At 40.6% G+C, this 23915-nt stretch overlaps 1 protein-coding gene across 10 annotated transcripts in view; it reads right to left on the bottom strand.

The window, feature by feature from the left end:
- LOC126293735 (uncharacterized) overlaps positions 1-23915 on the bottom strand; it is a 113838-nt gene that overhangs the window by 11430 nt on the left and 78493 nt on the right. For all 10 annotated transcript variants that reach the window (XM_049987069.1, XM_049987071.1, XM_049987072.1 and 7 more), the window contains one exon: positions 18854-19163. In XM_049987069.1, the coding sequence (XP_049843026.1) occupies positions 18854-19163 (310 nt within the window). The remainder of the gene's footprint in view (positions 1-18853; positions 19164-23915) is intronic.

The following is a 23915-nucleotide window of genomic DNA, read 5'->3' as shown; positions in this document are numbered from 1 at the left end:
CAATACATGATAAACATATTCAACTGTCTGTAGATTACTAATTCATCATGGGTATAAAAAATTGTTGAAAACATAAAATACATCTAATAGGGACCAAATTCATAGCACTATTCTTGCTTAATTAATCAGAAATATGGCAGAAGCTTACAATTAAGAACCTCACGCCCTCTTACCCCACAATTAACTTTGCTCTTTTAATCCCAGAATAAACAACTTAACTTTGATTACTATTTTGCAAATGTCTTACAGCCTTCAATTATCGAACACATCACTCAAACATTCACAGAAAATAGTGTCACAATCAACTGACACACAAACTTGACTTTCAGGAGAGTGAATGATGAATGCCAGCTGAACGAAAGGATTTATAGGAACTGTAACATACATACACAGGAGACTACACATGAAATTACATGTAATGGATTTAAATACTGATTAAGTATACTTGTTCCTACATGGTCAGACTGTAGGGTGAACAGAGATATATTCTTAAACTAGAAAAGAGACAAGTCAAAACTGTGTCCGAACGTGAGAGAGAGAGAGAGAGAGAGAGAGAGAGAGAGAGAGAGAGAGAGAGACAGAGAGAGTGGACAGTCCATAGGAGTTCCTTATGGAAGTCACTGTTTGAGATGCAGTTTTAGCTTTACACAGACATTCACTGTGGTTTAGTTATTTTGGCAATACCACAGAGAAGTAAGTATATTAGGTGGGTAAAATATGCACAAACAAGACATTTCAACAAAATAATAAGTTAGAGGAGGCTGTAATACATAAACTACTCTCTAGCTCAGTTCGGCATGTTTGACGCTTAGAATTCAGTTCAGGGAGCAGTGCGGTATGTAGAATTTCATGGCTGGTATTTGTGTCCTTAGGAAACTTATCTGCCTAATCTATCTTTCGTTGTTTACTTTTCTTCCTTCAGCACTAAAGACGTCATCAGAGGCTATAAATACTTTGATATTAGTACAAACATAAGTGAGCTTGTTACTATGTCAAGGTGTTTTCAGTGTTTCAGCAAGAACAGATAATACTGTTCTATTGTATGTACACAAGATGCTGTTCCGTTGATGCCCAGTACACAAAGCTTTCTCAGAAATGCCAGTTACAACTGAGGCTGGTCCAAATATTAGACAGCTGCTCACAAATGCTACATGAAAATTTCAAGATATTGTTAAACTGCAAAGATACAGATCTACATCTACATTTATACTCCGAAGCCACCCAACGGTGTGTGGCCGAGGGCACTTTACGTGCCACTGTCTTTACCTCCCTTTCCTGTTCCAGTTGCGTACGCTTCACGGGAAGAACGACTGTCTGAAAGCCTCCGTACGCGCTCGAATCACTCTAATTTTACATTCGTGATCTCCTCGGGAGGTGGACTACTGGACAGTGCTCCTCTTCAGAAGGCCAAATTCTAAATGAAACTTCCTAGCACATTAAAACTGTATGCCTGACAGACTCGAACTTGGACCTCTGCCTTTCGCGGGCAAGTGCTCTACCATCTCAGCTACCCAAGTATGACTCACAACTCGTCCTCACAGCTACAATTCTGCCAGTACCTTATCTCCTACCTTCAACAGTTTTAATCTGCCAGGAAGTTTCGTATCACCACACACTCCACTTCAGAGTGAAAATCTCATTCTGGAAAATTCTAAATGTTGTTAATAATCCAGCCCAGTTCAAAAGTAATAGCAGTGTGCATAGCTATAACACCAGGAGAAAGGATGATCTTCACTATGCAGGGTTAAATCTGACTTTGGCACAGAAGGGGGGTAAAATATGCTGCCACAAAAGTCTTTGGTCACCTACCAAACAGCATCAAAAGTCTGACAGATAGTCAACCAACATTTAAAAATAAATTAAAAGACTTTCTAGATGACAACTCCTTCTACCCATTGGCTGAATTTTTAGATATAAATTAAGGAAGGGGAAAAAACTAACTTAAGCATTAGTGTCATGCAATATTTTGTGTAATGTAATATCTTGTACAGACATCTTTCATTAACCTGACACGTTCCACATCATTACGAAGTGTCGTATTCATGATCTATGGAACAAGTATTAATCTAATCTAATCTAATCTGTTGGTAATAGAAACATTTAAAAATGATGCTACTGTAGTCCGATTAAAATTACTTGATAGTCGACACTTCATCTGTTGGAGGTGTCTTCCTCCAGTCAGAGTGCTCAATGTCATGGCTTTTCCAATTCATTGTCTGCCCCTCCCCCCCCTCCCATTTTGTATTCGGATCCCAAATCCTCAGCCCAGTCCTTTTGTCACAGAGATCGGCCTACAGTGGGTAAACGTCATACGACATGGTGTAAAACTGAACTTTTTTAAATATACCATCATCATCTGAAGCTCTTGCATAACGCACTGATAAAGTCGCAGTCTACAGTGTAACAGCAAGTGGGTTCAAACACTGCCAGGAGGTGACAATTTTTTTTATTTAAATCTTTATCAAAATGTTTCTGATTATAATTATTTACAATTAATTTGTTTCAATCTATTGTTTTATTTTTAATTGTTTGTTGTGCCATTTTCATCATTGTACTGACTTTTCCATTTGCTCTTATTTTTCTTCCTATCATTCTTCTTTCTTTTTGAATCTGCTGATGTCGCCTATAACCTCTAAATGAGTTACAACCAGGATTGCTCATCAGTCCATATCGCATCAGCTCGCATGACGCTCGCATAGCAAAAGCAAGAAGTTACAGTTCCCTTTTAAAACTAAACACATAAGTTTGCTCATACAGGTCAGCTTTAAAAGCTGTGATCAAAGTGAGCATAATTAATAGTTCTGCCGTAGTTTACTGACTACAGTTTTCCCGGATACATCACACATCAAGAGGTTGTAGTTAGGCTACAAAGAGCGTTGTCTGCCGCAGTACCGTCATTGGTCATTTAAAATCAGCTGTGGACAGAACATCTCGCATTTCTGCCATACCTAATGGCAACAGCTTCTAACACCGCTCCACATTATATGAGCAGCATTTCAGCACTTGTGAAGTGACCTGTCAAGCAGTAGCCGATGTGGCAGCACTGTAGTGCTGAGTGTACTTTTAAATGGACTATAATTCTTGTTTTTGGAACTTTTATATTCCTTCTTCATTGAGGACAGCCTGGGTGCTTTGAGACGGTTGGAAGGTAGTGACACTTCACTAAGATCCAAAGCTGAGAGGGATCTGTGTGTTTTGAGGAAAAGGAGTGAGCTAGAAGAGGAATAAGAAGTTACAGATACAAACGGACGTCAGAAAGTAAGTCACACATTGTTATGTCAGGCCAAGCAATTTTTACTGAATGCTGAGCTATGCTTCAAGGTGACAGAGGTACATGATACTGTTTTTGAACATAGTACCAAGGCTCTCCTCCCCCCATGAACCATGGACCTTGCCGTTGGTGGGGAGGCTTGCGTGCCTCAGCGATACAGATGGCCGTACCGTAGGTGCAACCACAACGGAGGGGTATCTGTTGAGAGGCCAGACAAACGTGTGGTTCCTGAAGAGGGGCAGCAGCCTTTTCAGTAGTTGCAGGGGCAACAGTCTGGATGATTGACTGATCTGGCCTTGCAACATTAACCAAAACGGCCTTGCTGTGCTGGTACTGCGAACGGCTGAAAGCAAGGGGAAACTACAGCCGTAATTTTTCCCGAGGACATGCAGCTTTACTGTATGATTAAATGATGATGGCATCCTCTTGGGTAAAATATTCCGGAGGTAAAATAGTCCCCCATTCGGATCTCCGGGCGGGGACTACTCAGGAGGATGTCGTTATCAGGAGAAAGAAAACTGGCGTTCTACGGATCGGAGCGTGGAATGTCAGATCCCTTAATCGGGCAGGTAGGTTAGAAAATTTAAAAAGGGAAATGGATAGGTTACAGTTAGATATAGTGGGAATTAGTGAAGTTCGGTGGCAGGAGGAACAAGACTTCTGGTCAGGTGACTACAGGGTTATAAACACAAAATCAAATAGGGGTAATGCAGGAGTAGGTTTAATAATGAATAGGAAAATAGGAATGCGGGTAAGCTACTACAAACAGCATAATGAACGCATTATTGTGGCCAAGATAGATACGAAGCCCACACCTACTACAGTAGTACAAGTTTATATGCCAACTAGCTCTGCAGATGATGAAGAAATTGAAGAAATGTACGATGAAATAAAAGAAATTATTCAGATAGTGAAGGGAGACGAAAATTTAATAGTAATGGGTGACTGGAATTCGAGTGTAGGAAAAGGGAGAGAAGGAAACATAGTAGGTGAATATGGATTGGGGCTAAGAAATGAAAGAGGAAGCCGCCTAGTAGAATTTTGCACAGAGCACAACTTAATCATAGCTAACACTTGGTTTAAGAATCATGAAAGAAGGTTGTATACGTGGAAGAACCCTGGAGATACTAAAAGGTATCAGATAGATTATATAATGGTAAGACAGAGATTTAGGAACCAGGTTTTAAGTTGTAAGACATTTCCAGGGGCAGATGTGGACTCTGACCACAATCTATTGGTTATGACCTGTAGATTAAAACTGAAGAAACTGCAAAAATGTGGGAAATTAAGGAGATGGGACCTGGATAAACTGAAAGAACCAGAGGTTGTAGAGAGTTTCAGGGAGAGCATAAGGGAACAATTGACAGGAATGGAGGAAAGAAAAACAGTAGAAGAAGAATGGGGAGCTCTGAGGGATGTAGTAGTGAAGGCAGCAGAGGATAAAGTAGGTACAAAGACGAGGGCTGCTAGAAATCCTTGGGTAACAGAAGAAATATTGAATCTAATTGATGAAAGGAGAAAATATAAAAATGCAGTAAATGAAGCAGGCAAAAAGGAATACAAACGTCTAAAAAATGAGATCGACAGGAAGTGCAAAATGGCTAAACAGGGATGGCTAGAGGACAAATGTAAGGATGTAGAAGCTTATCTCACTAGGGGTAAGATAGATACTGCCTACAGGAAAATTAAAGAGACCTTTGGAGAGAAGAGAACCACGTTTATGAATATCAAGAGCTCAGATGGCAGCCCAGTTCTAAGCAAAGAAGGGAAGGCAGAAAGGTGGAAGGAGTATATAGAAGGTTTATACAAGGGCGATGTACTTGAGGACAATATTATGGAAATAGAAGAGGATGTAGATGAAGACGAAATGGGAGATACGATACTGCGTGAAGAGTTTGACAGAGCACTGAAAGACCTGAGTCGAAACAAGGCCCCCGGAGTAGACAACATTCCGTTAGAACTACTGACGGCCTTGGGAGAGCCAGTCATGACAAAACTCTACCAGCTGGTGAACAAGATGTATGAGACAGGCGAAATACCCTCAGACTTCAAGAAGAATATAATAATTCCAATCCCAAAGAAAGCAGGTGCTGACAGATGTGAAAATTACCGAACTATCAGTTTAATAAGCCACGGCTGCAAAATACTAACGCGAATTCTTTACAGACGAATGGAAAAACTGGTAGATGCAGACCTCGGGGAGGATCAGTTTGGATTCCGTCGAAATGTTGGAACACGTGAGGCAATACTGACCTTACGACTTATCTTAGAAGAAAGATTAAGAAAAGGCAAACCTACGTTTCTAGCATTTGTAGACTTAGAGAAAGCTTTTGACAATGTTGACTGGAATACTCTTTTTCAAATTCTAAAGGTGGCAGGGGTAAAATACAGGGAGCGAAAGGCTATTTATAATTTGTACAGAAACCAGATGGCAGTAATAAGAGTCGAGGGGCATGAAAGGGAAGCAGTGGTTGGGAAAGGAGTGAGACAGGGTTGTAGCCTCTCCCCGATGTTATTCAATCTGTATATTGAGCAAGCAGTAAAGGAAATAAAAGAAAAATTTGGAGTAGGTATTAAAATTCAAGGAGACGAAGTAAAAACTTTGAGGTTCGCCGATGACATTGTAATTCTGTCAGAGACGGCAAAGGACTTGGAAGAGCAGTTGAACGGAATGGACAGTGTCTTGAAAGGAGGATATAAGATGAACATTAACAAAAGCAAAACGAGGATAATGGAATGTAGTCAAATTAAATCGGGTGATGCTGAGGGAATTAGATTAGGAAATGAGACACTTAAAGTAGTAAAGGAGTTTTGCTATTTAGGAAGTAAAATAACTGATGATGGTCGAAGTAGAGAGGATATAAAATGTAGACTGGCAATGGCAAGGAAAGCATTTCTGAAGAAGAGAAATTTGTTAACATCGAATATAGATTTATGTATCAGGAAGTCGTTTCTGAAAGTATTTGTTTGGAGTGTAGCCATGTATGGAAGTGAAACATGGACGATAACTAGTCTGGACAAGAAGAGAATAGAAGCTTTCGAAATGTGGTGCTACAGAAGAATACTGAAGATAAGGTGGATAGATCACGTAACTAATGAGGAGGTATTGAATAGGATTGGGGAGAAGAGAAGTTTGTGGCACAACTTGACTAGAAGAAGGGATCGGTTGGTAGGACATGTTTTGAGGCATCAAGGGATCACAAATTTAGCATTGGAGGGCAGCGTGGAGGGTAAAAATCGTAGAGGGAGACCGAGAGATGAGTACACTAAGCAGATTCAGAAGGATGTAGGTTGCAGTAGGTACTGGGAGATGAAGCAGCTTGCACAGGATAGAGTAGCATGGAGAGCAGCATCAAACCAGTCTCAGGACTGAAGACAACAACAACACCAAGGCTCTGTCAGAACATTTAACCAATTGTTCAATTCCTCAACAACGGAAATCCATTCCTCAGTCACAGAACCATTTTACAACTGCTGTGTGAATGTCAAATTTAAAAACTCCTCTCCCCTCCTCTTCCTTCTCCCACAATGTTCTTTCAGCTTGAGAAGGAGGACATCACACAGTGGAAGATATAGAGTGTATAGTAGATGTTTCTCAACATACCATTGAAGATGTTGAAGCAAAGTTGTGAGGGTTGTTGCACTGTCACTCAACAGAACACGGCCTTCACTTAACTTTCCACACCACCTTTCCTTTATGGCCATTAACCTTGCATTTGTGTGCATGTGACGGTGATCGTGGAACCCAGTGTGAGCACAATTTCCGATACTGCAGATGATCTTGGCTGACAGAATGAGCACTGTTTACTGAGATGCACAGCTTCTGAGCAATGGCCACAATAGTGACAATGCGAGTACTGCAAATCTGTCGCCTGTTCCCGATTGGCATCATCTGTGTCTGTTTGGCTTTGGGTAAATTGTTGGCACAATTTTACTACGCTTTGATGTGACATTGCATTTGGACCATATACTGCCAGAATTTCACAGTGGATCTGTGTACGATTTACATGTTTTTCCCATAAGACTCTTACTGTCCCACATACTTCTACTTTGAAGGTACATTTCTAGTTGCCAGGCCATTTCACTGTAAAACTCTGATGCACTTGTTATCTGCGCCACACATGAAACTGTGTCTGCTCGAAACCTGGAATGCGTGCTCTCTTTTGACAGTGCATCATTCTTGTTGCTCAACAGTCTTATCGTGAATTGACACGTGTACCTTATGCCTGTATGTACCTCACTGGTAAGAATAGTACCACTTTCAGTTCAAAGATGGTGGAAGGGACAGGGTGAGAAGCAAAGATGGAGAGCAATTAAATGTAGTCTGAGTTATAAAAATACAAAACAGAGAGAAAGAGGAAGGAGAGAGGAAGGTGGGCCGATCATCCGAGGTGGGAGAATGTAAAAGAAGTAATTGAGTAAAGAATAAGAATGTTCCATTGGGCAAAATAGGGGAGCGAGTGCTAACCCAAGTGTTAACCCAAGTTTAATTTAAGACGGTGGCAGGATAAAATGACACATGTGAGCACAAGCTTCCATCTCTGGCATTCCAGAAAACTAGCACTGAGGAGGAAGCTCAAAATGACTGATGTGGTGTCGCGAGCTCTCGGTTCCTTCGAGTTGTGCAGCTGAGCGTCCTCAGGAACTGGGTACTGAGTGTTCCCAAGACAGAAAGTTGTTCTCTGTCCATTCATTTAGCAAAAGTGGTTACTGAAATTATTACAGGCACTAATAAATGGTTTTAAAAAAAATTCTTTTTACTAAACTTCGACAAATCCACTATATGCAGTGCGCAACTTGCAAGAGGTTTCTTCCCTGTATGTATGTGTGTGTGTGTGTGTGTGTGTGTGTGTGTGTGTGTGTGTGTGTGTGTATTCTATGGGATTTAACATCCCATGGACAATAAGGTCATTAGAGTGTTAGAACTCGCTGATGAATTCAGTTGGGAAGAGCATACCACATAACCACTGAAGCACCTACACAAATCTTTATTTGCAACATGGGTATTGTAGTACATAGATGATACAAAAATAAAGAATGTGGCTTATCTCTTTCACTTTCATTCTATAATGTCACATGGCTTCATTTCTTGAGTTACCTCATCAAGCAAGCATTTCTGCAGTACAAATACGAGTAAATACAAATTATATTCCGATACGGAAAGTTGATACTCACCATATAGCGGAGATTCTGAGTCACAGATAGGCACAACAAGAAGATTTTGACACTTCACACTGCGAGCAGCAGCTCCAGTGCATGATGGGAGTGGTGACTGGGTGGGGGAAAGGAGGAGGCTGGCGTGGAGAGTGGGAATGGCAGACAGTAAAGTGCTGCAGGTTGGGCGGCAGGCAGGGGTGGGTGGTGGGAGGGTGGGGGTGGAGGGGAGAGGGGAAGTAGTGGAAAAGGAGAGAAATAAATAAAAGTAAAAATAAAATAAATAAAAAGGGACTGGGTGTGGTGATGGGAATGACAATTGTGTAGTGGTGGAATGGGAGCAGGCAAGGAACTGGAAGGGTGGGGACAGTGACTAATGAAGGTTGAGGCCAGGAGAGTTACGGGAACGTAGGATGTATTGCAGGGACAGTTCCCACCTGCGCAATTCAGAAAAGCTGTTGTTGGTGAGAAGGATCCATATGGTACAGGCTGTGAAGCAGTCAGTGAGTGAGAATTGCATTTGCGTGAGTGTGTGTATCATTGAGAAAAAGCCATTGGCTGAAAGCTTTAAGTGTTAAAATCTCTGTTGTGCCTATCTGCGACTCAGCATTCGGCTATATGGTGAGTAGCAACTTTTCTCCTAAGAATATTGTTACATTCCACCCTGGATTTTCCACTGTTTGATAAATACAAATTATTTGTAGTATGAACTCGAGAACAGCTTGTCCAGGCCTATTCGATGAACTGGAGATACGAAATACAGCTTCCCAATAGATTTATTCCTCAATGAAACTTGTCATAAACATCATATCTCTTTTTTAAGGTGCTGTAAAGCAAATGGTAAGAACCGAACCCCTGTACGATCACTTTCCTGTTATGTGTCTGCCTGTCTGACAGTACAGAACCTTTTTTCTCAGAAATGGGTGGCAGTATCAAGTTGAAATTTTCGTCAGGTATGAAGATCTACAGTCCCTTGGTGGTGTAATAATTTAAGCTTTTCAGATACTGCAACCAAGAGATACGGCCATGTATGACGTCATCTGATACCTGCAAACTCACTCACCAAAACCTGTAGATGAACTACTTACATACATGCTGGGCCTTGTGAGCTAGCAGCAAATTGTGTGCCTGGAAACAAAGATGTTGCAGGATTGAATCTCAGCTGGATTGTGGATGCCCGAGTCTTTGTTTGAGACTGGCCTTCACCTCTGAAGGGGAGTCACCAGAAACAACACTAGTTTTGGATTCCACATTACATTTTAGGTCCCCTTTCACTGCTCAATGGAGAGGGTTAGAAACATGCAAGGCGCTGAGTGCGCATCCAATAGAAAGACTTGCACGAAGCCATTGAGACACACAAAATTATCATTATTATTATTATTTCCTGTCTCAGATGTTATGTCTGGTTAAAAATGGAAAGTGACGCGGACCTTGATCAAGCGTGACTTCCTTTTAACTGTACGGTATATGTTACATTGCATTTAGGAACTTTCGGGTAATTGAACATGTATCAATAATTGCAGATTTCTGTAGTTGTATACATACGTTTGGATGTAGCTGTGTTGCGTTGATGTACTGGTGGATATTGTGTGGTATGACTCCTGTAGTTGATAGTATAATTGGTATTATGTCAACTTTATCCTGATGCCACATGTCCTTGACTTCCTCAGCCAGTTGGATGTATTTTCAATTTTTTCTCCTGTTTTCTTTTGTATATTTGTTGTATTGGGTATGGCTATTTCGATTAGTTGTGTTAATTTCTTCTTTTTATTGGTGAGTATGATGTCAGGTTTGTTATGTGGTGGTGTTTTATCTGTTATAACGGTTCTGTTCCAGTATAATTTGTATTCATCATTCTCCAGTACATTTTGTGGTGCATACTTGTATGTGGGAATGTGTTGTTTTATTAGTTTAAATTGTATGGCAAGTTCTTGATGTATTATTGTTGCTGGGGTACTCTGTATTTGCTAGTATTGTACATCCGCTTGTGATGTGATCTACTGTTTCTATTCGTTGTTTGCGAAGTCTGCATTTATTTGTTGTGGTATTTGGCCCTTCAATAATATGCTTGCTGTAATATCTGGTGTTTATTGTTTGATCCTGTATTGCAATCATTAATCCTTCCGCCTCACTGTATATATTGCCTTTTCTTAGCCATGTGTTGGATGCGTCTTGTTCGATGTGTGGCTGTGTTAGATGATAACGGGTGCTTGCCATGTAGTGTTTTCTTTTTCCAATTTACTTTCTTCGTATCTGTTGATGTTATGTGATCTAAAGGGTTGTAGAAGTGGTTATGAAATTGCAGTGGTGTAGCCGATGTATTTATATGAGTGATTGATTTGTGTATTTTGCTAGTTTCTGCTCGTTCTATAAAGAATTGTCTTAAATTGTCTACCTGTCCATAATGTAGGTTTTTTATGTCGATAAATCTCCTTCCTCCTTCCTTTCTGATTAATGTGAATCTTTCTGTTGCTGAATGTATGTGATTTATTCTATATTTGTGGCATTGTGATCATGTAAGTGTATCGAGTGCTTCTAGGTCTGTGTTACTCCATTTCACTACTACAAATGACTAGGTCAGTATTGGTATAGCATAGGTATTTATAGCTTTTGTCTTCTTTCTTGCTGCCAATTATGTTTTCAGTATTTTTGTTAGTCTTTGTCTGTATTTTTCTTTTATTTCTTCTTGAACATTTGTGTTATCTATTCCTAATTTTTGTCTGTATCCTAGATATTTATAGGTATCTGTTTTTTCCATTACTTCTATGCAGTCTCTGTGGTTATCCAATAAGTAATCATCTTGTTTAGTGTGTTTCCCTTGACTATGCTAGTTTTCTTACATTTGTCTGTTCCAAAAGCCATATTTATATCATTGCTGAATACTTCTGTTATCTTTAGTAATTGGTTGAGTTGTTGATTTGTTGCTGCCAGTAGTTTTAGATCATCCATGTATAGCAAATGTGTGATTTTGAGTTGGTATGTTCCAGTATTATTATATCCATAATTTGTATTATTTAGCATGTTGGACAGTGGGTTCAGAGAAAGGCAGAACCATAAAGCACTTAATTAGTCTCCTTGATATATTCCACGCTTAATCTGTATTGGCTGTGATGTGATATTATTTGAGTTTGTTTGGATATTAAGTGTAGTTTTCCAATTTTTCATTACTATTTTTAGGAACTGTATCAATTTAGGATCTACTTTGTAATTTCCAATATTTGTAGTAACCATGAGTGTGGTACACTATCAAAAGCTTTTCGGTAATCAATGTATGCGTAATGTAGCGACCTTTGTTTAGTTTTAGCTTGATATGTCACCTCTGCATCTATTTTCAGTTGCTCTTTACATCCTCATGCTCCTTTGCAGCAGCCTTTTTGTTCTTCATTTATAATTTTGTTCTGTGTTGTATGTGTCATTAAATTCTGTGTAATGACTGCAGTTAATATTTTGTATACTGTTTGTGGCATGTTATGGGGCAATATTTTGCTGGGTTTGCTGTGCCTGCTTGATCTTTAGGTTTCATATAAGTTATTCCATGTGTAAGTGTATCAGGGAATGTGTATGGGTCTGCAATGTAACTGTTAAATAATTTAGTTAGATGTGAATGTGTTGAACTTCTTCAGCCAGAAATTTGCTATTTTATCTTTTCCAGGGGCTTTCGAATGGTGTGTAGAAATAATTGCTCAGGTGACTTCATGTTGCAAAATTATCACTTCAGGCATTTGTGGCATCATCTTGTATGTGTCTGTTTCTGCTTGTATCCACCGTGCATACCTGTTATGTTGTACCAAGTTGATTAGATTAGATTAGATTAGATTAGATTAATACTTGTTCCATAGATCATGAATACGACACTTCGTAATGATGTGGAACGTGTCAGGTTAATAAAAGATGTCTGTACAAGAAATTACATTACACAAAATATTGCATGACACTAATGATTACGTTTTTTTTTTTTTTTTTTACTTACTTTATATCTAAAAATTCAGCCAATGAGTAGAAGGAGTTGTCATCTAGAAATTCTTTTAATTTATTTTTAAATGTTAGTTGGCTATCTGTCAGGCTTTTGATGCTGTTTGGTAGGTGCCCAAAGACTTTTGTGGCAGCATAATTTACCCCTTTCTGTGCCAAAGTCAGATTTAACCCTGCATAGTGAAGATCATCCTTTCTCCTGGTGTTATAGGTATGCACACTGCTATTACTTTTGAATTGGGTTGGATTATTATCAACAAATTTCATAAGGGAATATATATACTGTGAGGTTACTGTGAGGATCCCTAGATCCTTAAATAGATGTCTGCAGGATGACCGTGGGTGGGCTCCAGCAATTATTCTGATTACACGTTTTTGTGCAATGAATACTTTTCTACTCAACGATGAATTACCCCAGAATATGATGCCATACGAAAGCAGTGAATGAAAGTAGGCATAGTAAGCTAATTTACTGAGATTCTTATCACCAAAATTTGCAATAACCCTAATAGCATACGTAGCTGAACTCAGACGTTTCAGCAGACCATCAATGTGTTGCTTCCAGTTTAACCTCTCATCAATGGACACACCTAAAAATTTTGAAAATTCTACCTTAGCTACAGACTTCTGTTCAAATTCTATATTTATTACTGGAGTTTTGCCATTTACTGTACGGAACTGTATATACTGTGTTTTATCAAAATTTAAAGAGAGTCCGTTTGCTGAGAACCACTTAATAATTTTGTGAAAAACATCATTTACAATTACATCACTTAGTTCTTGGTTTTTGGATGTTATTACTATACTTGTATCATCAGCAAAAAGAACTAACTTTGCATCTTCATCAATGTGGAATGGTAAGTCATTAATGTATATCAAGAACAGTAAAGGACCTAAGACCGAACCCTGTGGGACCCCGTGCTTGATAGCACCCCAGTTTGAGGAATCAGCTGTTTTAACATTACACGAACCACTTATTTCAACTTTCTGCATTCTTCCAGTTAAGTATGAATTAAACCATTTGTGCACTGCCCCACTCAAACCATAATGATTTAGCTTATCTAAAAGAATTCCATGATTTACACAATCAAAGGCCTTTGAGAGATCACAAAAAATACCAATGGGTGATGTCCGGTTATTCAGAGCATTTAATATTTGATCAGTGAAAGCATATATAGCATTTTCTGTTGCTCCAGAAGTGTTCCATGTCTATTATGTTTGGTGGGTTGTCTATTTTAATGTGTGTGTTATCTATTGTCTGGTAAAATTTCTTTTGGTTTGTATTGAATGTCTGGTTTTGTTTCCTTCTATTTTCACTTTTTTGTATGTTCTATGTCGTTTGGCCGATGCTTGTAATTTCTGCTTCTTTTCATCTAACTGCTCTATCGCTTCTTGTTGTGAGATTTTACCTAACCTTTTTTGTTTTTTGTCTCGTATTTCATTTCTTGTAAATTGTGTCATGAGCCTGTGTTGCCATGCTGGTTTTGTGGATCTCTTCTGTGTGTTGGTTTGTTCTGATCTCTGCCTAGTGTGTATATTTAGTGTAGTGAGTGCTCCTATATAAATCAGTAGTTTTATCACTTCCGTAGTTGTATTTTCATTTACTTTGTTGTGTATGATTGTGTTGATAGTTGTTATTGTTCTTTCGACTTGTGGGTTATGTGGTGGTCTATGCAAGAATGGTCTGATGTCTGTATGTGTGTTTTGTATTCTATGTACGTCAACTGAAATTTTTCTTCTATATCCAATATGTGTGTCACTTCGTGTTCTATTTTTGCTTGTTCTGGTGGCTGTCTTAAGATTTTGTTTTCCTCTGATTGTTTAGTTGATGCGTGTTGTTCTTTGTTTGTTTCCTCTGGGGTGTTTGAGCCCATTGCTGTATTTTCTTCTTGTTTTGATTGCACAGTATTTTGTTCCAATATTTGCTGTACTTGTTGTTTGATGTTTTCTAATTCTGACTGAGGTATCCTGTTGTTTTTGATTATTACACGGATCTGATAAGCTAGTTGTTGTTCTGTTAAAATTTTTAATTCTGGGTATCTGGTAATACTTGTGATCTGAATCCAGTTGTGTTGTTTCCTAAGTTTGTTGCTTGGTAATAACAGAACATGAGGTGTCGGTTTACTTCATCTGACCATCTCATCCTCTGTCTTGGTTTTCCTTGCGGTGTGGTTGCAGGAAGCATATCCTGCAAAACACCTCTATTTGGATTTAAATCATTTTCCGGGTGGCTAGCAGTGTCATTACCATTGTGGATGGGCATAGGGTTCAAGCGTCGTCCCCAACCATGACAGCACTTGTCCGAGACTTCATTAGTTCTGTCCTGAACCAACTAATCATACTAAAAGGAGGGTTAGCACTATTATTAGTTTGTTCTTTTTGTAGCCTTTTACGACTGGCAGAACGTACTGAAGGCCTATTCTTTTCCCGGGCCTCCATGGGCTTTATTATTATTATTTCATCATCTACATACATAAAGAAGTTTGTACAGCATCATCAGAGTATCAGTAAAATTTTCACTTGTCCATTTCTTCTTTTTTCTTTTTTCGGCAAACCAACAGCTCAGATAATGGAATCAACAACAAAAAATAAGGATGATTTACATAAATATTTTAAGTCATTTTCTTTGGTTCAGAAAGGTGGCTACTATTCACAAACACACAGATTCAATAACTTGCCAGCAGCAATAGAAAGTTTAGCTACTAATAAAGTTCATTTTAAGAGAAGCCTAAAGAATTATTGGTGGCCATTTCCCCAGGGCTGTGTGTTGGGATTGTTGCTGTTCATGTTGTTTCTGCTTACAAATCACTCAAGCAATTGGTTCTAGAATACTGCTCAAGTGTGTGGGACCAGTACCAAATAGGACTAAAGGAGATTTCATACGTATACAGAGAGGGGCAGCATGAATGGTGACAGCTTTTGTTTAATCTCTGGGAGAGTGTCACACGTTTGTTTAATCTGTGAGAGACTGTCACAAACAAAACACTGAAGGAATGTAACTGGCAGACTAAGTCGGAGGTAAATTATCCCGAGAAAGTCTATTAAAGTTGCAAGAACTGGCTTTAAATGATTTCTCTCTGGATATACTAGAACCTCCTATGAATCACTCACAAAGGGATTGTGAGAAGACGATTAGAATAATTACTGTATGCACTGCATACCTCAATGATTCAATGGGACATACTCTCTGCCATGAAAGTCATGATAGTTTGCAGAGTGTAGATGTAGCTTCAGATGATTTGAATGCCCATTTATTTTGTCCTTAGCACACATATGAATGGCAGGAAGGGAAAGGATTAGCATTTTTTCTGTACGCATGGATCATTGGGTGGTCTTTATAAATTTCTCGTAACTTTGTACAACACACAGAGCATATCTTCTCATTTAGTCTAACTGGCGACAAGCTGTCATTGTACTTTGCGCAGTATGCTGTTAGACTTACTTGCATTTGGTATGTTACAACACAGAAATTCAAGGAACAAACTTCATCAAATTTATTTTAAACTGTGACAATTTAGTGAAATATTTTACAGGGTGGCTGCTCAAACAAGGGAGAAAAATCGCAGAGAATTTCAGGTATGAGAGGAAGATGGTGTCGTAAGAAGCTTCTGATGAACTGGAATGAGATTTTCACTCTGCAGCGGAGTGTGCGCTGATATGAAACTTTCTGGCAGATTAAAACTGTGTGCCCGAGCGAGACTCGAACTCGGGACCTTTGCCTTTCGCGGGCAAGTGCTCTACCATCTGAGCTACCGCAGCACAACTCACGCCCGGTACCCAAAGGTTTACTTCTGCCAGTACCTCGTCTCCTACCTTCCAAACTTTACAGAAGCTCTCCTGCGAAGGTAGGAGACGAGCTACTGGCAGAAGTAAACCTGTGGGTACCGAGAGTGAGTCGTGCTTCGGTAGCTCAGATGGTAGAGCACTTGCCCACGAAAGGCAAAGGTCCCGAGTTCGAGTCTCTGTCGGGCGCACAGTTTTAATCTGCCAGGAAGTTTCTGATGAACTGATTGTCAGTGGGAAGGGGAGAGGGGAGGGAGGGGGTGGGTGGTGCACACACGCTACAATAACACCTTTTTTTCCTTTTAGATGACACATATATATTAAGCAGTAGTTTGACCACAGTTTTGAACATTGATAATTTACAAGGAATTACATTAGTATTATTAGCACACTTTGAAATATTAAGTAATTTAAAAATTTGTCATTTATAAAGCTTCATAAATTTAAATTTCAATGCTATGTTAAAAACATAAAATTTCCCTGAGATTTTGCGAAATTCCTGAAATTCCCGGGGTAAAATGTAATTTCCCGAGAATCCCAGATTTTCCAGAAGAATTGCCACTCTAATTTTACCATTTGACATTATCCGCTATTGTATATTGACCAATTTTTAATGCTACTTGCATTTTTATTTTCCATAACAGGCCATACGTTGCACTTTAAAAATTATGACAAAGTTTTCGATAGTAACCCATAAATGCCTGCGATTGGTTAAACAATGTAAGTTCTCTTTCATTTTACATTATTTCAATTTTTATTCCATCGAATAAACTACTAATGGTTGTTTTTATATTTGCATTTTAGTGATGTTACACCTGGCATACATTTTAGACACTTGAAAATGCTTACACAACCAAAACTGAGCAATAGTGAGAAAGACCAAATTAAAGAATATTCTAATCAAAGTAACAACGGCCAGTGTGGCAGATTTACTGTGGGTGACAAGGGGACAGAGAGAGAGAATCAGTTGTTGAACGCACTCCAACTAAAATGCACTGCCCAACAAACAATTGAAGTGTCCGGAAGGGGAGGAGGAAATGAAGTGATACTTCATGTTGAGTGGATATGCAATATCAATATGACATGCAGCCCCTCTGGCCAGGATGCAGGCACCGACTTGACTGGGCAGGACGTCATAATGCAGTTGTACCCTCTCCTGGTGCAAAATGGTTTGTAACTGTTGTAACTTGTCCTCAATATCATGGATATGGATACTGGAACCGAGTTGACATTGAACTGGTCCCACACATACCTTGTTTGGCATAGAGTTCGTATACACACGTGCCGTGAATGGACAAGGATTTTCCTGCTTAAGAACGTTCGTACGAGAGGAATGTGGGATGTTCGTGATTTACCATTTGCAATAAGAGTTCCCTCAATCGTGGCGGCGATACGGGTCAAGGGGCACTCGACATTAGGGTCATCAGCACTCTGAAGAAAAGTCAACATGCAAATCCCACCGGTGGGGACAAAGGCTGTCCCCACATGCAGGTTCCCCTCAGTTACCACCAGCCGAGACAGGAAGACGCACCCGAAGTTGCCCACACTGTGATGCCAGGAGTAACACTGCCGTACCTCTCTTAAACACTGTAAGAATGGGACCTATCCCCAGGTCGGAATGACTCAGCGACCGTGGTCATCCTGGGTAGTTTGCCATTCATAAGCAATCCTTATTTCCTAGTAAAAGCAGCACAACTACAAATTCAGCCATCTGTGTTGAGATATTAATGGCAATCCACCCACTGGACAGTAATGCTGTAGTCCAATCTCTAGCCAATGCTGTGGAATGACACAGAATGTTGCACAATGTCCATTGCCTGTTCTCAGATGACAGGCACAGATGTGAAGGTGTCAGGATGTGCTCGGTGCATAATACCGCAATTCTTCCTCACGGTAATCAGACATGGCAGACTGGAACCTCTACGAGAAGTATGCCTTGCCCCGCAGTCCGACATTCGGCACTGTCATCGGGATGTTGCATGACCCAAAAACCTGACAATATGGGGATCCACGATGAAACCCCTTTAAGGTTTTGATAATGCTGTTTCAAAGAGTTACACAGTGTGCTTGTGTTCTTCACAGTAATCACTTAATGTCCGATGCTGTTTGTTTTCTTTATACAACTTTCCAGGGTGGTACCAACACTAAACACTAACAACACTATTATACTATTATGGCCCTTCTAACTGTAACAGAATTGCTGCTCTAATCATTTACATATCTGCCTATGATGTGTTTGTATACAAAATTACTTTGACATCTGACCATGTCTTTGATTGCTTCACTTCTTTTGTCAGACAGTTTATTAGCAGTCTTATGTATTCTCGTCTTCTGACACGTTGCACATTATGGAGGATCTCCTGGATATGGATCTATGGAACGAAAAGTATATCTTATCTCATCTAGTCTAGTTATTGTTATTCCCATATGAAGGATTGTGCAGTAAAACCACATTAATCAGTAAATAGGAGATCTAGTTTTACGATGTATACCTTTCATGTTGTAGGATTAACCAGTGGTGGGACTGAAGAAAGTTTAGAGGTCATTGCTAATTTTAACATATGCATATAAGTTTGGTGGTGATATTTTACTACAGTTCTCCAAATTACCTCGATAAACTGCCCGTAAGCCCCGACTTCACTCTACATTAAGGATAGTGACCCAGTAGCTCACCTAGTCACACACAGCTGGGACTCTCTCGACGATGCAGCGCACAACCGCTGCAGCCGCGAGGGCGGCATACGGCTGCCACTGGGAGCCTGCTGCCCCTGGACGGCCGCCGTCGCGGTAGTCAGCAATACCGCGCGCTACGAGGAAGCTGTCTCTGCATGACCCAGTCACGGCATCGAGCACTGCATCGAACTCCGAGTCAAATGCGAGTGCCCCCGTCTCGTGGGCCAGCTGCTGCCTCAGTGCTTCATCACGAGCTACGCCCCGCCCGGATGCAACGGGAGACAGGTGGAGCCACGGACAGCCTTTCCGCCTACAGAGATAATGAGAAACTTTTTAAACACGACAACTCTACGCACTGCGGCTTCTGGGACATGGATTGAGCCAAGTTGTGCATCAAAATGCAGAAGCCGCCACTGGCAGCTAATTCTGTAAAGTATACTGACAAAACGTTGGCTAGTACTAATCTACTTAAATCGATAATTATGGTAATGTCTTCTGGAATATACAATGGAAAGTTCAGGATGGAATTACAACAATAGGGACAGCATAGATAGCTACTGAACACATCGAGGTAGTGTTGAGTTGCAGGCAGGCACAATGAAACAGAACACTAGAAGTATTTTTCAGCTTTCAGGCACAGCCCTCCTTCGGAAGTAGAACACAACAACTCTCAAAGACATGGCCACTGTCTCCACGCACTTAGGCCCACCTGCAACCACATCTGACAAGAGCAGCAATCTATCTGGGGAATGAAGTGGAGGGGGGATTAAGGAAGAGGCATGGGATGGGGAAGCAGAGAAAAAGCTGGGCAAGGTTGGGGAAGATCTAGTGCTGTCAGTGGAGGCATGCAGAAAAATGTGGGGACACAATAGGTCTGCTTTATTTGAGGGGTGGGGGGGTGGGGGGGGGGGGGCGTAAGAGTGGGGAGGAGGCGCAGATGGAAAAGAGAGGAGAAAAGATGAGGGGAGGAAAGGACTTGTAGGTATGTTGGTGGGACAGGAGGTATGTGTATACGACAGTGGGAGCACAAGAGGTGATAGGCAGGTGGAAGATAGCAACTAGAGATTGTTGAGGCCAGGGCACTTACGGGAACCGAGGATATGGTGTAGGGAGAGTTCCCTATTGCATATTCAGAAAAAGCTAGTATTGATTGGAAGATTGTAGATAGCAATTAAAGTGAAGCACATCAAGACTGGTGGCACATTCAGCAGCTAGGTGGTCCAGCTGTCTCTTGGTCACAGTTTGGTGGGGGCAATTCTTGCGGCCGGAAAGTCTAGATGTCATGCCCACATAGAATGTAGCACAATGGTTGCAGCTAAGTTTGTAGCTCACTGTGGCTGCTTTCACAGGTTGCCCTGCCTTTGTGGTAGGGACAGAGATGCAGTGACAGAACTGTAGAAGATGGTAGTCAGAGAATGTATGGGGCAGGGTTTGCTTCTATGTCTACTGCAGCAGTATGAGCCGTGTGATAAGGGGTCAGGCATAGGATGGAACAAGGATGGACAAGGATACCGTGTAGGTAATGTCGGTGTGAAATACTACTGTGGGAGGAGTGGCGAGGATACTGTCATTTTCAGACAGAATGAGATATAATCAAAAGCCTGGCAGAGAATGTGATTCAGTTGCTCCAGTCTTGAATGGTAATAAGTCACGAGGCGAGTGCTGCTTTGTGGCTGGACAGTGGGTGTGTGTGAGGTGGTGGATGACTGGAGAGACAAGGCATGTGAGATTCCATTCTGGACAAGGCTGAGAGGGTAATTTCAGTCTGTGAAGGCCTCACTGAGATTCTCAGCATATTTGGAGAGGGACTGCTCATCACTACATATGCAACAGCCACAGGTGTCAAGGCTGTATGGAAGGAACTTCTTGTTATGGAATGGATGGTAGTTGTCAAAGTGGAGGTACAACTGATGGTTAGTAGGTCTTAGCCATCCTTGTGGTGGATACTTACATAGAGGAAGGTGTCTTCATTGGTTGAGGAGGGCAGGGTGAAGTGAATGGGGTTCAATGTTTTACAGGAATGGTTACCCTCAGTCCACATCATGAAGATGCCATCAGTGAATCTGAACTAAGTGAGAGGTTTGAGATTCTTGATGGTTAGGAAGGATTCCTCTAAATGGTTTAGGAATAGGTTAGCACAGCACAGTCCCATCTGATGTCCACTGTCGTGGCACATGTTTGTTTGTGCACCATTACTTCAAAGGAGAAGTAATTATGGGTGAACATATAGTGGGTCATGGTGACCAGGATGGACGTTGTACATCAGAAGTCAGTCAGACGTTTGGAAAGGTAATGTTGCCAGACTGTCTTCCACAACTGGGAGTTCTGGGGGACTTTTCCATAACGCTCCCCATTTCCTAAATCTCGTCACTCCTTTTCCTTCATCCCTCTTCCTTTCCCTTCAACCCTTCTGTCACAAGGAGCCACTGGTTCTGAATGCTTGAATAATGTCTTAACTTTTATATATATTTTTCCTGCCGCTACTTGGTGAGCAGATTTCTTCTATCCATCCAATTATATAACCTTTATAAAATAAAACAGTTGTGAATGCATTTACACCCATTGTGTAATATTCTTCATGTGTTGGAGGAAAAAGTGATAGCAACCACCATTCAGTCAAAGTTGGCAAAAGTCTTTTAACTCTATGTAAACATCTTTTTTAACACCAAGGCTTTCTTCTTTTAGAAATGTATCAACCAGCCTGGACTTCTAGAAAATTCACTGTGCTTTTGTTTACACATTTAACAGCTATTTTCAGCAACGAAGGTGCTGGTATGGGACCATTCTGAAGCCTAGTTCATTTGAGCCGAGCATCTTCATGTATCAACGTATTTCCTGATGCATTAATTTCTACTTTACTTTGCTCACATTAGCTTTCCTCCCGAATCACACTTGTCTAACAGTAGCTAGATTTAAAAACTCTTTAATACAGTATCTTCAGAGTACACTTGTGACTGTAATCTACCAGTTTACTACTTGCAGATCGCGTCTGCTGGCAGGCACCTATCCTCCTCTTAGTGTGTGCCAAGCTTTCTACACCAATAGTTAAGTAATTTTTTTTTACTGGTTTTCACTTTTAGAAGGCTTTCTCTTACATTCACATTTACACTATGAACTCTGTTAAGAATATATTTGCAATCTAACAATTATCAACTTTATATGATTACAAAGACAGCTGTAGCCTTCAGTTACATCAATCAGAGCACGGACATGTTTACACTGTGAGTGCTTTTCGATGTCTCTGAAGCTGACAAGTTACTGTATAATGGGTTAAAGTATGCGAGATTGTACACTGCAGATAATTCAATTTAGAATTTGGTTTCCTAGTATTTTACCATCCTCCTTTTCTTGCTTTTAAAGCAGATCATCTGACGATGACTTGGTAAGAAGTCAAAACCAACAACGATATCAGTTGTGGAACGTGAGACAGGAAAATATACACACATCACTAAAAATTTTGCATCACCCCTTTATTTTGATTTTCTGGCATGGAGGGAGTGGGGAGTGGGAAGAGGGGAGGCGGGATTGCTCTGAGACTTGCATACGTATTAATTTGCAATCTGTCCAGATCACCAAATCAAAAAAGCATTTGTGTAACGACACAATCGCTTGTTACCATGGGGTGGTGGAGGGGGAGGGATGTATCACAGCAGTCCTTATCACCAACAGTACACAGCGGAACACACCTTTGTACAGTTGCAGGCAAGAATTCTTCGTGGAATACCACTGATGAGATGATCAACAAATCTACCCTGGTCCAATTGTCCCACTCTTCAACAGTAATTCTGTGTAGATTGCGTAGGGTACACAACTGTTGTCAACGACCAAAAATAGTTTGTTCATTCGATCCAACACATGCTCGATTGGGCTCATGTTCAGGGAAAAGACAGGCCACTCCATTCAGGTGAAGGAGAATGTTTATTAGAACAGCACGCAAGTTGTTATCCATCAAGATAAATTGCCACCAAACTGCTGGCGATATGGACCCACTAGGGCAGCGAAACTGTCCTCAACAACCACAAGAGTGTATAATGGGTATACGTAATGCCACCCAAAGATTAGTCCACCATCACCACCTCATCGCACATGTGGGACACCGTCTTTGGAAGAGTTCAGTATTACCAGGATGTCTCCTAACCCGTTATCTGTCTTTATCAGGGTACAAATATATCCATGTTTTGTTCATAAACAACACCCGTCACCAGTCTGGGAGAGAGTGTTCTACACGATTTCTTGTCTATCAGTACGACATGATCCTTGCCATGGTCATCAGGAACAGGGATTTACATCATGCAATCATCTACTAACAGTTTGCTGCAACACATCCTGTAGCCTCCTTGAGTGCCAAACTGAGTTCTGGAGCACTCAGCCCACAGCTCCTTTCACTCAAAAATTGCACATATCGATCAATCTGTGCACCTGTTGAACTTGAATATGCTCTGTAGTGTAGGTCTTCAACACTACCTGTCACCTGGAACAGATTCCATGTCTGCACCACATCACTTTCATTCTGATGCAAATGTCAGTGACTTCCCTTTCTGACAAGCATTCTGCACATAAACTGATGATGCAATCCCAGTCACTGCTCCAAATAACCTTCCGGGCATGATGAATGTTCACTGAAGTGTTCTGCAGGTGTCTCCCCTCGTCCTTTACTTACTAAAATTCTGCAATCCTTTCAAGTTTGGTGGTCTATCTGTAGGAAGTGCTTGTGGTAGCTGTGTGTATGTTTACAAACATCAGGAGTGAGTTTCTGATCGGTGTAGGGACAGGTGCAATAGCAACACATCTGCATGATATGCATATGCAACACTTTTGTTGTTTTGTGTGTGTATACAGGATGTTAAAAAAGTGTTCCTTATTTTCAGGGGAAGTAGAAAAGACCACAACAAGACAAAAACATCCAGTGAAGATGGGCCGTAAAATGGATACCTTAAGAACTGTAAGCATTTTTTGATTTTCACTACCATGAAACACATCTCTTCTTCTGCAAGCTCTCCAGTATTACAAATGACCTACAAAATGCAGCATGCAGTAAACATCTTTTAGTGCTGTTACTGTA

The sequence above is a fragment of the Schistocerca gregaria genome, chromosome 10 (assembly GCF_023897955.1).
Source record: "Schistocerca gregaria isolate iqSchGreg1 chromosome 10, iqSchGreg1.2, whole genome shotgun sequence".
Taxonomy (NCBI): Eukaryota; Metazoa; Arthropoda; class Insecta; order Orthoptera; family Acrididae; genus Schistocerca; species Schistocerca gregaria.
Note: the sequence above shows the minus strand (reverse complement) of the source record. Positions and strands in the feature narration are given on the sequence as shown.